The 15,575-nt window shown below is 44.6% G+C and overlaps 2 protein-coding genes across 2 annotated transcripts in view; both read left to right on the forward strand.

The window, feature by feature from the left end:
- The window catches only part of LOC135079537 (uncharacterized), a 69,739-nt gene extending 59,244 nt beyond the window's left edge, over nt 1-10,495 (forward strand). The window contains exons 19-31 of the mRNA XM_063974189.1: nt 351-608; nt 1,128-1,297; nt 7,107-7,209; nt 8,999-9,170; nt 9,212-9,316; nt 9,358-9,462; nt 9,504-9,608; nt 9,650-9,754; nt 9,796-9,900; nt 9,942-10,046; nt 10,088-10,192; nt 10,234-10,338; nt 10,380-10,495. Of these exons, the coding sequence (XP_063830259.1) occupies nt 351-608; nt 1,128-1,297; nt 7,107-7,209; nt 8,999-9,170; nt 9,212-9,316; nt 9,358-9,462; nt 9,504-9,608; nt 9,650-9,754; nt 9,796-9,900; nt 9,942-10,046; nt 10,088-10,192; nt 10,234-10,338; nt 10,380-10,495 (1,659 nt within the window). The remainder of the gene's footprint in view (nt 1-350; nt 609-1,127; nt 1,298-7,106; nt 7,210-8,998; nt 9,171-9,211; nt 9,317-9,357; nt 9,463-9,503; nt 9,609-9,649; nt 9,755-9,795; nt 9,901-9,941; nt 10,047-10,087; nt 10,193-10,233; nt 10,339-10,379) is intronic.
- On the forward strand, nt 9,364-13,479 carry LOC135079538 (histone-lysine N-methyltransferase ASH1L-like). Its single transcript, XM_063974190.1, has 3 exons — nt 9,364-10,772; nt 11,590-11,730; nt 13,300-13,479. The coding sequence occupies exons 1-3, from the start codon at nt 10,638-10,640 to the stop codon at nt 13,477-13,479; spliced, it is 456 nt and encodes a 151-aa protein (XP_063830260.1). The 5' UTR covers nt 9,364-10,637.
- Nucleotides 13,480-15,575: the final 2,096 nt, after the last annotated feature.

The following is a 15,575-nucleotide window of genomic DNA, read 5'->3' on the forward strand; positions in this document are numbered from 1 at the left end:
CGCCGCGCATGTGGCACGCATCGTCGTGACACGGCGCTACTCATTCTATTTTTCCATATAGACACGCGTGTGTGCGCCCCGCATGAGATTTAGATTTATTAAAAAAAAAGAAAATATTACAAAGAATAATAATTTATGATATTACCATAATATTACTGTCATCATATGCCAGTACCAATCTGGCATCGAATGACGCTGTACTGTTGTATTTAAGGTTTTACAAAAACATGTATGTATTATGAAACAAACCAAATATATCTATTTCATATAAAAATGTATCGTAACTTCTTCCATCATGCACCAATACTTCTCTATTTACACATTATCCTAAATTACATTTCAACTTACAGAATGTGGACCGCGAGATCCCGCTAGACGACTACACAGAAGACGGCCACCAGTTCTACCTATCTCTAATGCGGGGCGACCTCCAAGTCCGGCAAGGGGACACCGTGTACGTGCTGCGAGACATCCCCATCGATGAGAAGCACCCTGACGTTAGCCAGGCGAACGGGGATAAGACTGACTCGCCGAAGACTAAGAGGGTTGAAAGGAAGAAGGTCAAGAACATCGCCAAAGGGAAGACTGAGGAGGCTACTCAGAGCAAGGTGAGATAGGGTTTTTAATGCAGTTTTATTAACTACTAGTGGCCACCCGCGACATCGTACGCGAGGACCCCGTTTTACCCCCTTAGGGGTGAAGTTTCGAGTTTTTTTAGAGTTTTCCCGGAAATTATTCGAACTTTTCTAGCCGTAAAAACCACCCTTGGATTTCACCGAACATTAAAAAAAAGAATTGGTAAAATCGGTCCAGGCGTTGTTGAGTTATGCGCTTACCAACACATTTTGCGATTCCTTTTTTTATATTATAGATAGAATAAGCCTTATTTTCCGTTATCTTTGTACAGACGATGACAGAACAAGTTAAAAAGTGACACCCTATAGGGTGCAGATACTGAATCACTAATTTTGAGGCAGTATCTTTAGACTTAACATTAAGGTCAGTCCGTCAGGTACTTGTTTATTCTTTAAAGTCGTTACAGTACCTTTAATTGGGCAGGATTTTCTAACAACAACCAGCTTATTTCGTTCTGAATTAGACTGACCATACATCATATTTGTCCCTAGGACGGCGAGGTCCGCAAGCACACTTATCAAACTATCGGCGAAACAGCAGTATCGGAGCTGGACATCTTCCGCGTGGAGCGTTTGTGGAAGCACAAGCACACGCGCGAGCGCTACGTGTATGGACACCACTATCTGCGCCCGCACGAGACCTTCCACGAGCCCACGCGCAAGTGAGTGATTAGCTTAAGTTGTTGGCTAAGGTTACCCAGTGAGTGGAAAAGGCAAGGGGGCAACTGTTTCCCCGCTCCCAGGAAATTATCTCTACTACTCGGTCGAGTTAACTGCGCATATGGCAGCCGTGACGTCACATCGAAGGCAGAATCGCATTCCAGCGAGGTGCGCAGTTAAAGCCTGGTCCGACGTGTCGGAGTCGCGACTGTGCGACGGGCGCCCGCAGTGAGTGTGCGAGCGCGACAGCAACATAATTACGCGCGAGCGATAAGGATGGGTAGCTTGGGGTCATTGGACAAAATTCTACGTGCTCACGGACCAGGCTTTAGCTCATACATTCTCACATACCTATCTTGTTTGGTCCTTGTGTCCAAGCGCGGGAAACTCCGTCTAATTAATAATAATAATAATAAATCATTTATTTTTTGAATACGGTTACAAATGGTTATAAAGAGAGAAGTTTCCAACATATTCTATCGTACATACGATGTGAAAATATTACAATTTTCGCACAGGGTTTAAATGACACCCTGACAGCTTCTGTGCTATAATTCCCCCTACTCCTCGCCCAGAAACTACTCTATAGCTCAGTAGTCAGAGCAATTTCCATCTGAAACAATTGATTTCAGAATTGTACCTGAGGTAGTTAAGTAATTTTAACTAGGTACCTCAGATAAACTATCTAATATAGGGGCTAATTCAGTTGCAAGTATCAGACGTGTAATAAAACGAAATTTAAGTAGGTACATAAGTTAAAAAATATTTCCATAGTTGAAATAATATTGAAATTTTACCTTAAAATAAAATTTGTATTATGTTTCCTCAGACGTCCGAAGTCCATTATGTGAGAGAGTACATCGTATTTCCTTGCGTTGTCGCTAGATGTCGCTACTTTACCGTCACGTGACCACGCCGCTAGCGCCCCCAATAGCCAAATCTGGAACTAACTCAGAAACCAGAGAGCGAGCCACCAGTTTGTGTCATTGTTCGGCTCATAAAACAATAATGAGGATATGGTCTAGCACCAGGAAGGCATTATTTGGACTTCGGACGTCTGAGGAAACATAATACAAATTTTATTTTAAGGTAAAATTTCAATATTATGTGTTCCGTTTGACGTCCGAAGTCCATTATGTGAGATCTGTTTGTTATCTTCTGGTGGCTTGCGAAATAAAAGGCAACAATGTGATATTAGTAATCGTATATGTAGGAAAATGTAATAAAAGTAAACATAACAACCAATTAGCTGGCAAAAATTAACTGACCATCATTTCAGCAACATAAAGGTAAAATAAAAGTAAAGTTAATTGCGATTGATAAATAAAAATTAATACAATTTCAATTTTCTATTATTTAGAGGGTGTAAAGAATTGAGAAAGCGACTTTTCTGAAGTCACATCATTACTCTGGCCACTTTTTTCTACATCTCTGTTATAAAACTTTCTAAAAGTGTTTTCATGCCGCCAATTAGCTTTTTCTATAATTTCATTAATAGGATATTTTTCTAAAAAATTTAGTGATGACACCGCTGACCTACAGCTACCAGGGGAAGCCTCTATTTCTGCCTCAGAAAGAGTTCGTTTTACCCAGCTACCTATGATTACCGCGGAGGCTGGCTTAACAGGTTCTCTAGTTGTGATAAATAAATTTGTTAATGAACCCCTTCTATTTTTTGAGATATCTATCAACGACCTTATCCAAAATAAAGCATTTGTATTTCTATCTGGCGAAGCATACAAAGTCCAACTTGATTGTTGATAGGATGCCGAATCTGTCTTTGAACCAAATACGGGATGCATGGTAATGGAATCTCCATTGTCTATTAAGTGATTTGTATCACAATGTAAAAGTGTCAAATCATGTACTCTACGACCCGAAGCTAACAAAAGAATTGTGGCAGTACGTCTAGAAACATCAAAAATGCTAAGTAAATTTGGATTGTTATTTTTTAAAAACTGAATGACTAATCTTGCATCCCATATTGGCAATTTAGGAGGAATTGGTCGGGCCAAAGAAATTGCTTTAAGAATGTGTTTAACTAAGTTGTTAGAAGATATTTTAATGTCAGAGAGTGTTTCACAAATAGATGCTATTACCGATTTGTGCACAAGAATGGAACGATATGCTAAACGATCTGTTAGAAACAGTTTCGCTAAGTACCTTGCTACGTTATCAGGGGAAGGGTTTTTAAAATCTAAGCTATTTTGAAGACACCACTGCGACCATCTATTCCATATTGGGGTATATGTTTTTAGCGTCGAAGATCTCCAACACGTCGAAAGAAGCTGCTTCTCCTCCGCTGTCCAACTTCCTGTTAAGGCGTCCCAGCCGAAATGAGCCAAGCTTCCAGCTGTAGGTTGTGAACTTGAGCTGGTGGCCGTCCCGTCTGAGTGTCTATCAGTGTCGACGACAGGTTCTGAATCTTCACAGGGCGTGCTAGGGCCCGGTTTTTCAAATCTGGGCGCCAAAAGGGCTTCGTCCACTTGGGTGCAATTATGATGAACTTGCCTGTTGCCGAGTTGAGGTGATGGAGTACTCGAGGCAGCAGGGATGGTGGAGGGAACACCAACGCTAGGTGGTAATTCCAGCACCTGCTGAACGCGTCGTGAAAGCAAGCGTTCGAGTCTGACAAGTCTAGCGTAGCATAGTTCGATACGACATGAGCTTCGCTGGAAGCGAAGAGGTCTATTTCGGGGGTTCCCCAGCGGTTGAAGACCTTTACTGTCGCTTGGTGTAGTAGGTACCATTCTGAGCCGGCGCGATTGCGCGAGAGGTGATCGGCTTCTGTATTGTACCGGCCTGGCAGATGGTGAGGGACCAGTACTATGCTGAGGCTGTCCGTCAACGCTAACAGCTGTCTGGTCATTTCGAGTAGCTTCGCTGATCTCGTCCCGCCCTCGTTCTTTATGTACGACACCACGGTGCGATTGTCACTCTGCAAGATTACTGTAGAGTGTTGAAGAACCTCTGCCTTTGACGAGATAGCGGCTATCACTGCGTACATTTCCTTTAGATTGCAATGCCATCTTTGTTGACGACGATCCCACGTGCCTTGAAGTGTATCGTTGTTTACCGTGGCGCCCCATAGAATGTCTGATGCGTCCGTGACTAGGTAATTTGTTGGAAAAACCGGTTGGTGAATCGGGGTCTTCTGACTTATGTTGTCGAGCCACCATTCCAACTCTGACTTTACTTCGTTCGTGATGGGACTGGGTCGCCGCGGGTTTTTTTGAAGTACATGGCTGTGTCGCTGCAGCGTTCGGCAATGCAACCTTCCTCGGAGAGTGGTGAAGGTTGCGAAATTGAGGTACCCTAAAAGGCGTTGCGCCTGTTTGAGGGACCAACTGCCGGCTGCCAAGCGGGTCAATATACATTGGCGAATCCTCCTCACCTTGTCCAGGGGTAGACACTTGGTGTTGAGTTGTGTGTCCCAAAGTATCCCCAGAAACTCTAACGACTTTGTTGGCGCAAGAATCGACTTTTCCCAATTGATATTCCAACCCAGGCTGGAGAGGTATGTCAACGCTACCTGAACATGAGCTTCTAACATTTCTCTGTTCTGATGCACAATCATGAAATCGTCCAAATATACTATCAGGCGGAGACCTTGGCTGCGCAGTAGTTCGGCCACCCAATTTATGACAGAGGCGAACATTCTTGGTGCTGCAGCTAGTCCGAAGGGAAGGCAAGTCATCTGGAGTAACCGACCCTCGTAACTGATGCGTAGGAATGCATTGATGCTGCTCCGCAATTGGCAAGTGGTAGTAAGCTTGGCTGATGTCCAGTTTTATCATCCAATCGTTGGTTTGTAAGAACTTGGGCATTAGGTAGTGATGAAATAAATGAAAAGTTTTGGGATTCATGAACTGATTCAATGCTTTTAAATTGAAAATGACCCGATTTTTGCCGTTGTTCTTTGTTATGATAAAAAGTGGGGAAATGAAAGACGGAGTTAAGGGAGCGGGCTCTAGAACCCCGTTCTGAATCAATTCTTGGATCTCTGATGACACCATCACTGATGTTGGGGTTTGATATTTTTGCATTATTTCCGGTGTTGGGAATACTAATGGTGGCATTTGATCGAAAGGAATGCGCGCTGACGAAATCAAATTGAGAATGGTTTTTGGAGGATCTAATTTGGCCCAGGCTGCTCGATATAGCCTGAGACAACCGCCCGAAAACCGTCTCGAGTCATTTGTTTCTATACCTGCTACCTTGATCTTTGCGCCCCCCCTTTTTCTTTTTGTCTCGTTGATCATAGTTACGCTTTTCCGATTTACCCTGTTGTTTATTTTTTGACTGCTGTGTATTTCGAAAGGAGTTCTCACGAGACGTTGAGGCAACGGGGGACTTCGAGCGCAATGGAGATTTAAAACGAGAAGCTGGCTTTGCCCTAGGCATGCTTTCCTTGACCAACTTTTCAGTACCGCCTATTTTTTGTAAATAACCGGCCAAATCTAGAGGGTTAAACATGTATTCCGCAGAAGGGGGAATCTTTTCGATATCTTCACGCGTAAACTTTTCTTTCAAACACTTAAGAAGTGCCTTACGACGAAATTCTAAAACTTCTGCGCGTTTCCCGCATACCATTTGCAGAATATCATGTGAAACCGCTTTATAATCAGAATCGTTACCAAAAAGTTCTCTTAACTTATCGTGAATTGCAGATAATTTAGCACTCGGTTGCGAAGACCACTCAATAAGTTTCCGTAACGCCGTATTCAGCGATTCGTTTTGTGCCAATAGGGCATTCGATAAAGCCGCAAAACTACGTTCCATTTGAAACCATCTAATCGGAGCGAAAGGATCTTCCAAACGTCTCAACTCCTCATTTATTTTTAATTCGCAAAAACCCGGAAACGCCACGTATTTTTTCTGCACATCCGTATAACGCACCGCATTCCACTCCGTAGAATTGAATCTCTGCATACTAACAAGCTTAGAAACTCGATCGGGATCAGCTTTAGGAATCGAGGGCTCTTTAACGGAAACGTCAAGCTCCGCGATGTCGCCCACCGGAGCGGGGGTACACAAAAAGGGGGCCTCGAGCACATCGCGTGATTCCGTTCGCGGCACGGTCGACGTCACAGAGGCCGAAACACCGGGATGCATGGCAGCCTGATTCGCGTAAAATATATTGTTAACATGACTCACCAGCTGCTGGGACAGTATCTCAAACCTCCGGTCCAAGTCCCGCGTGGAGTCGCGCGAGCTGCTGCTGGCGCGGCGCCGGCGCCGCTTGGGGCGCGGCTCGTCGTCCTCGGAGCTGGAGTCGGCCGAGGAGCTGGAGCTGGGCGGGCGCCGGCCCGCACTCGAGTCGCCGTCGCCGTCGCCGTCCGCCGACCGCAAATGTTCCCGTCCGCCGAAAGTGTCCGTCGTAGGCATGGTCGAATGATTTTCACTCATTTCACTTCACGCAACGGTATTTTGTAAAAAAAAATATTAAACTTTCTACTTTTATCTCGAAAGTTAGAAAAAATTATGAAAATAAAAATTTTTTGTAGGTAGAAATGAATGTTATGATTGAAAAATCTAACGACAACCGTTCGGTTCGAAAAACGACGCAACAATGACTCAAACTGGTGGCTCGCTCTCTGGTTTCTGAGTTAGTTCCAGATTTGGCTATTGGGGGCGCTAGCGGCGTGGTCACGTGACGGTAAAGTAGCGACATCTAGCGACAACGCAAGGAAATACGATGTACTCTCTCACATAATGGACTTCGGACGTCAAACGGAACACATAATACTAATAAATCTTAACAAAACAAAAATATATTTTGCAATAATTGGTTATCGTTATTCTTTTCAGATTCTTCCACAATGAAGTGATGCGAGTGCCGTTGTATGAAGCAGTGCCTATTGAGCTCGTTATGTCCCAGTGCTGGGTTATGGATCTCAATACTTACTGCAAGGTAAGATTTGCTAGAAATATCCCTTCAAGGTTTTGTTGTTTATCACTTTTAATCATTTTCGCTTATTATTTACCTGCAGTCCATGTTCCAATGTTTATTATTTATAAAGGTTGGTTATCATGACAGACTGAAGGATAGTTTGAATAGTTAAATAAATTGATATACAGCAAATGAATCTTATCAAATATTTATTTGCATTTGCCTTAGTCACGTGCTGATCGACCTTTGCCTGTGTCACATGTATGTGTGGACACTTCTCACGTGACGCGAGCTTGTATCCTTGCCATGCCTAACATGCGTGTTCAACGTGTGACTTGCACTGGTCACGTCCAAGCCACGCACGTGCGTATAAGGCTGCGTTTCCACCAAAAATGTGCGAGGATGGGTAAGTGATGTGTTTGTAAAGAACCAATAGAATCGCTTCATTTACCTCGCATCGGAAAAAGTGGTTGGTAAATGAAGCGATTCTATTGGTTCTTTACAAACGCATCCCTCGTTACGCATCCTCGCAATCTCTGGTGGAAACGCAGCCTTAAGATCGGACGCGGTGTTGTACCGCAATGAGATGCAGCATACAAAATGTACAATTGACATTTTAACGCTTTGTGTCGCGCCACTCAAGTGCAGCCAAGTCTTTATCTGGCAGTGAAGCTTCCGACCGTCGTGTGCGCACGTGTCGAGCATCATGTAACTGTCAAATGTATAAATAACCTGAATCGAGGTCGAATTCGAGGAGATTGTAGGCTGCTAGGGATGAAACGAATTGCTTAGTTAGTTTTTATTCAATAGTATTCAGGCCTTTTTCAGGGTGCTTACTATACTTACAGGCATAACCCTGCTTCTGACATAGTCGGGTATAGTTCTTGCAACTCACGAAGGCGAGTGAGCTTATCTTGTGTGTGTGTACGTGTACGTGCACATAACGATAATGTAATGTCTATCAAAAAACATGTAAAGCTCGCTCGCCTTCGTGAATTTCAACAACTATAATACTAGTAAAGCCCGGTCTGTGAGCACGTAGAATTTTGTCCAATGACCCCAAGCTACCCATCCTTATCGCTCGCGCGTAATTATATTTGCTGTCGCGACTGTGCAACGGGCGCCCGCAGTGAGTGTGCGAGCGCAACAGCAACATAATTACGCGCGAGCGATAAGGATGGGTAGCTTGGGGTCAATGGACAAAATTCTACGTGCTCAGAGACCGGGCTTTAGTAGTATAACCGGTGAATGAGGGTTATCGTTTTAGCGCTCACCAGTTAGCGTTACTGTAGACTTGTAGAGTAAGGTCCTGTCACTTGCTAGTAGCGAAGACAGTGGCACCAACTTGTGAGCGCTAAAGTGGTAGGAGGACTATCGCATTTGCACTCATCAAGATGGCGCCACTGTAGAGTAAGGTCCTCCTGTCAATCGCCAGGGGTGCCAACTATTATTGAGCCCGATTTTTATTTGTATGAAGAATCGGCGTAGTGTGCGCACTCCCATACATGCCCATACTGATCAACTGCCCGACTAAACTATCGGCCGATAAAAAATCAACGGTGTGCGCCTACTCTTAAGATGTTTATGAAATAGTGATAACTAAGTTTATCTTTTTCTCTATTTAATATCCCATGAAATCGTCGTCCATGGTATTCCTAATATAAAAAAAAAAGAAAATCTTTACAATGAAGGGCGGTATCTTATTTATCGATGGCGCCACTGCTGTAGAGTAAGGCCCTGTCAATCGCCAGGGGTGCCAACTGTTGAGTATAAAAACGATAGCCCTCATTAAAATGGTCGTTCCCCCCAGGGCCGGCCGGTGGGCGCGGCGGAGCAGCACGTGTACATTTGCGAGCTGCGCGTGGACCGCACGGCGCGGCTGTTCACGCGCGTGTCGCGGCCCAAGTACCCCATCTGCACCAAGCCCTACGCCTTCGACGCCTTCCCGCAGCGGCTGCGCATCACGCGCACCTACGCTGTGAGTACCAGATGACCACCCGCTTATGTTACAATGAGACTCCAGGGCTGTTCACGCGCGTGTCGCGGCCCAAGTACCCCATCTGCACCAAGCCCTACGCCTTCGACGCCTTCCCGCAGCGGCTGCGCATCACGCGCACCTACGCTGTGAGTACCAGATGACCACCCGCTTATGTTACAATGAGACTCCAGGGCTGTTCACGCGCGTGTCGCGGCCCAAGTACCCCATCTGCACCAAGCCCTACGCCTTCGACGCCTTCCCGCAGCGGCTGCGCATCACGCGCACCTACGCTGTGAGTACCAGATGACTACCCGCTTGTGTTACAATGAGACTCCAGGGCTGTTCACGCGCGTGTCGCGGCCCAAGTACCCCATCTGCACCAAGCCCTACGCCTTCGACGCCTTCCCGCAGCGGCTGCGCATCACGCGCACCTACGCTGTGAGTACCAGATGACTACCCGCTTATGTTACAATGAGACTCCAGGGCTGTTCACGCGCGTGTCGCGGCCCAAGTACCCCATCTGCACCAAGCCCTACGCCTTCGACGCCTTCCCGCAGCGGCTGCGCATCACGCGCACCTACGCTGTGAGTACCAGATGACTACCCGCTTGTGTTACAATGAGACTCCAGGGCTGTTCACGCGCGTGTCGCGGCCCAAGTACCCCATCTGCACCAAGCCCTACGCCTTCGACGCCTTCCCGCAGCGGCTGCGCATCACGCGCACCTACGCTGTGAGTACCAGATGACTACCCGCTTATGTTACAATGAGACTCCAGGGCTGTTCACGCGCGTGTCGCGGCCCAAGTACCCCATCTGCACCAAGCCCTACGCCTTCGACGCCTTCCCGCAGCGGCTGCGCATCACGCGCACCTACGCTGTGAGTACCAGATGACTACCCGCTTGTGTTACAATGAGACTCCAGGGCTGTTCACGCGCGTGTCGCGGCCCAAGTACCCCATCTGCACCAAGCCCTACGCCTTCGACGCCTTCCCGCAGCGGCTGCGCATCACGCGCACCTACGCTGTGAGTACCAGATGACTACCCGCTTATGTTACAATGAGACTCCAGGGCTGTTCACGCGCGTGTCGCGGCCCAAGTACCCCATCTGCACCAAGCCCTACGCCTTCGACGCCTTCCCGCAGCGGCTGCGCATCACGCGCACCTACGCTGTGAGTACCAGATGACTACCCGCTTGTGTTACAATGAGACTCCAGGGCTGTTCACGCGCGTGTCGCGGCCCAAGTACCCCATCTGCACCAAGCCCTACGCCTTCGACGCCTTCCCGCAGCGGCTGCGCATCACGCGCACCTACGCTGTGAGTACCAGATGACTACCCGCTTGTGTTACAATGAGACTCCAGGGCTGTTCACGCGCGTGTCGCGGCCCAAGTACCCCATCTGCACCAAGCCCTACGCCTTCGACGCCTTCCCGCAGCGGCTGCGCATCACGCGCACCTACGCTGTGAGTACCAGATGACTACCCGCTTGTGTTACAATGAGACTCCAGGGCTGTTCACGCGCGTGTCGCGGCCCAAGTACCCCATCTGCACCAAGCCCTACGCCTTCGACGCCTTCCCGCAGCGGCTGCGCATCACGCGCACCTACGCTGTGAGTACCAGATGACTACCCGCTTGTGTTACAATGAGACTCCAGGGCTGTTCACGCGCGTGTCGCGGCCCAAGTACCCCATCTGCACCAAGCCCTACGCCTTCGACGCCTTCCCGCAGCGGCTACGCATCACGCGCACATCATACGCTGTGAGTATTGCCACAGAATAATAATAAGTACTGTATTACAAACAACTTACCACTACGACGCTTACGCTTATCCGGCACCAGGAGATAGGTCCCTCGCACCCGAGCATTTGATTCACTATATGGATAGGATTTTTGCGGATGAGGGGAATAAAGTTAAAGGGAAGCACAAAAGATCCCAGTGGGACGACGTGAACTGCGATAATCGTGGCTCTAAATAAGATAAGATACCACTACGACTGAAAGTGCTTGATTACCCACGACTTGTTTATGTCCTTTTCGGAAATAATTCAAAAGCGCCAAGACTTCCTCTAGACTTTCAGCCTTGCAACTTTCGGAATAGTAAAGACAGTCTAATGAAGTACCTCACTACCTATCTGAATCATTTTGACACCACAATCAACTACGGAGTTGGTCATATTAAGCAATGTTATTCTCCAGGGCCCATTGGTGTGCCCAGGGAAAAAGTACTTTCAATATTGAGCAGCCCAGTCAGCTGATCGATCTAAAATCTTAAGCTGATCTAGACTGCCTATATCTCTCAATGGTAATGAATAAACAGAGTCATCACGGGTGATAAAGAAGAAGAAACTTAGGTATTTGTGACATTTTACAGGCTGTAAACTTGAGAATAAAAAGGAATACAAACTAATATTAATGTTTTGTTTTAGCCGCACGAAGTGTCACCAGAATATCTGAAACCAAGAGGGAAAAGTGCTGCTATAGTTCCCTTTGATAAATCTAAGAATACCACAACGAAGGACGTGAAGAAAAAGTCTTTGCCAGCAGCTTCAACGTCCGAGAGCTCTAAGGTAATGATTACTTGATGATGATGCATTCATGACGTTATGAAATTCTATTGCTAGTGATAAATGTAACTGGTCAATTAAAAATTACTCTTCTGCTTGACTTGGCGGACGCTCTTCTGGGACCCCAAGTGATTGAACAGCCGTTAAATGATAAAGGAATCGCCTACACTACAGTCTAATTTTTTAGAAATCAGCAGAAATGTCATCAAAAATGGCCAACTGACATAAAAATATTTTTAGTCTGTGAACTAGTGATGCGACAAAACCTCTCGTTAATCGCGAAGTGAAATTATTGTAGTACTTGCGTATCATTGCCGGGTGATCGTCAAAATACTAAAAATATGCAACAAAGTCGCAACATTGAATGTGAACTGATTATGAAATTTTCGAGAACAGGAAACAAACTGTATGCACAGATGTAATCAAAAAACACACTGGACAGTTAAACAATCAATGATATCCGTAAAGTTATTAAACTTTAAATAGTTGCAAAAAGTTCTGAGCCCCGATTACGGTAACTTTTAACGTTTCCAATCCAGACGCGGTTCATCGATTCTGCGATACGATTGGTCAAAACAGCTGACGTACGCTGTTGAACGACCAATCGTATCGCAGAATCGAGAAGCGTGTCTGGATTGTAGACGTTAAAAATTACCGTAATCGGGGCTCTGTTTGACAGTGTTGCTACTAGTGACATCTCGCTCGCTCAGTTCTTTGTTGCTCTATTCCGCTAGGGAGGTAATTTAAGATGCTATCAATTGAAAGAAGTTTTTTTTTCTTTTATTTGATTTACTTATATAGGAAAATAAGCAATGGAACAATACGTAAGCATAATTGCATAAAAAAGTAAAATAATTTCGTTTAAATAAAACCGACTAAAAATTAAACTGACTCCGAAAAAGTATACACTAAAAGTAGAAAAATAATTTTACATTATCTCCAATATTGTCAAAGTTATCGCTGGAAAACTAAACTAAGTGTCGTATGATAATATTTTTTATTTAAAATTAATCAGTAATCGGAATAAGTGAATACTTAAAATAATATCGATTAAATTTACAGATTGTCTATGACTCACAGGTTACAGCACTGATGTGTCAGAGACAAGTCATAGACAATATGGAGATAACACATGATTTTAAACGTCAAGTCAATTTGACAAGTCTCACAAATTTTCATCGTCCACGTATTTTGCTAAAATAATTTGTTTCAAAGATTAATTTCAAACTTGTATAAACGAGAAAATAAAGTTGGTTTCATGGGCTTGTTAAATAATGTGTATGATATTATGAACACGTAAGTGATTATGGTGTAATTGTGTATGAAAGTGTTTGTTTACATCTCTGCTGGATTCTAAAAAATCAAGGTATAGTTTATAATATACGATAGTTAGCTTTTTTCTTGATGTGTTTTATGTTACCATGATGTGAGAGAAAAGAAACAAAATTATTTGTATGTTTCACTGTACGTTACATTAACGAAATAGTTCTCATACTTCTCAATAATAACATAATTAATGGGAAATAATATCATTTTGTTTTTTATGTTAATAAAACTTGAACGTTATCGCAGGCCGCGAGCGCATCATTGACTCCAGCGCAACGCCGCGAGCGTCAAAAAGAGCGAGTGAACAACATCGCTCGCGCTCTGCTCGCGCGCCTCGGCTCGCGAGCGCCGCTCGACGCGTCCTACCTGCTGCGCGCCGCGCCGCGCCGCCCGCGCCCGCGCCCGCGGCCCCGCCACGCCTCCTGACCGCACGACCACGCCTGCCCCGCCTGCGACCACTGCTAAAGCCCGGTCCGTGACCACGTAGAATAGGGACGTTTCCCTGGTCAAAAAGCAAGAGTTTTAATTAGTCCGTCAGTTGACTTATCAAAAAATACTCTACACGTATTTTTCACTTTTTCAAACTAATGAAAATTTAAAGAGATAAAGCGCGCCAAAATTCATAAGAAGAGGCCCGTGACGTCAATGCTTGCATAAAAGTGCCGCACGTTGTGACGTCGTGCGGAACTTCAACGCACCATAACTATGTAATTATTTGTTAGATTGACAAATAAAAATATATGTGTCCAATATTTTTTGATATTAAACATGACGGACTAAAATTTTTTTAGGAAACTAGCCCATTGTGTCCTATGACCCCTAGCTACCCATCCTTATCGCTCGCGCGTAATTATGTTGCTATCGCGCTCGCACACTCACTGCGGGTGCCAGTCGCACAGTCGCGACAGCAACATAAATACGCGCGAGCGATAAGGATGGGTAGCTAGGGGTCATTGGACAAAATTCTACGTGCTCACGGACCAGACTATAGATACGCAATCTGTAGCCGCATCTCCATCAGAGCTGTGAAGATTGAAGGTATAAAGCTCGCGAGTTGAATGCGGTTCCAAAAAGTCTGCATTCAACTCGTCTAGTTTGGCATGATCGACTTATGTCTTTAGCGACATCTGCGTCAGAGCCATGAAGGTATACGGCGCGCGAGTTGAATGCAGATCGCTAAAGTCCGGTCGCCGAGATCATAGAATTTCGTTCAATGACCCCAGGCTACCAATCCTTATCGCTCGCGCGTAATTATATTGTTGTCCCGCGCGAGCGCGCGAACACTCACTGCGGCCGCCCGTCGCACAGTCGCGACAGCAATATTATTACGTGCGAGCGATGAGGATGGGTAGCTTGGGTTCATTGGACGAAATTCTATCAGCTCGGCGACCGGACTTTAGAAGTAAGTCTGCATTCAACTCGACTAGGTAGATTTGATTGAATGATGAAAATTTATGGTGCAGCTTCAATCGTTGACTGCGTGCATCTATTGAAAACCCTGATGACGTTGCCATACATTTTCATCTTATCAATCTCAAGTCTTTGCTGCGAAATAATCGTGCGTTGATCCAATGCTCAAATGGAGATACAGCTATACAAATATCGCTAGCCACATCAATAATCTAATTCTGAATTCAACACTAAAAACTGTTTCTGAATCTACGTGTGAAACTCGGTAATAGATTCAAGCCTGCGATTTGCTGAAATTAAATATTTAGGTTAATCGCAAACTTAAATTAATGCTCGAGTGTAAATTCAACGTCATTTCAGAATACAAGCCATAATCTGATTTCATAGCCGGTTACATGTAATTGGTTCCCCTGAGTAAAATAGAAGAGGTGACAAGTCTTGTCTTTTTACAATGTGACAGTATAAGGAGAGTGACGTGTAGTGTAGATAGGAAGTGAATACTAATCAAGTAAGCAATACAAAACAAAAGCCTTAATTTCTGTTCAATAAGCTGCCATTTTTACCGCGATGTATAAATAATATAGTAATAGTCAAAGACTAATATATTAGAAACGTTAGCAGTGGTCTATGTGAGGGGCAAAACGGTGTGTAATTAATATTATAACGTGAAATTTCCCTGTATTAGTATAGTTTTGCGAAAAGCTACGCCTGTTGTGAAGTAAACAGGCAGAATAAACATAAAATGACACTGCAGGCACACTGCACTGATCATTCTGGTGCGTAAGTTAAAGAAGTTAGTGACATGGTGTATCAAAGAATCTCTTGCTTGTAAGGATAACTTGTATATAGCTAAAAAGTAATTAAATAAACGTAAAACATTTCATGAAGTCGTCATCTATATTAGTGTTACGTACCGAAGCGAATGATATTTTTATAATATTATGGACTTAGCTCGGTACGTTTTCTTTTTTCTATAAATTGTATGTTATAAGTTCTTCTAATTTATTTTTAATATATTTTTAGCTTAAGGTTTTTCACGACCCATTTTTTTCTGTAATGTAAGTGTAATCTCAAAATATTAGTATTTGAAGAAACATTATGTTTGTTATATT

This window comes from Ostrinia nubilalis, chromosome 16 (assembly GCF_963855985.1).
Source record: "Ostrinia nubilalis chromosome 16, ilOstNubi1.1, whole genome shotgun sequence".
NCBI classification, from domain to species: Eukaryota; Metazoa; Arthropoda; class Insecta; order Lepidoptera; family Crambidae; genus Ostrinia; species Ostrinia nubilalis.

What these genes read in the sequence shown, in the direction of transcription:
- LOC135079538 (XM_063974190.1), top strand. Translation starts at nt 10,638, where the DNA reads ATGACTACCCGCTTGTGTTACAATGAGACTCCAGGGCTGTTCACGCGC. An exon ending in GCATCACGCGCACCTACGCT is followed by an intron (nt 10,773 to 11,589) that starts GTGAGTACCAGA and finishes GTTTTGTTTTAG; the next exon opens with CCGCACGAAGTGTCACCAGA. An exon ending in CAACGTCCGAGAGCTCTAAG is followed by an intron (nt 11,731 to 13,299) that starts GTAATGATTACT and finishes ACGTTATCGCAG; the next exon opens with GCCGCGAGCGCATCATTGAC.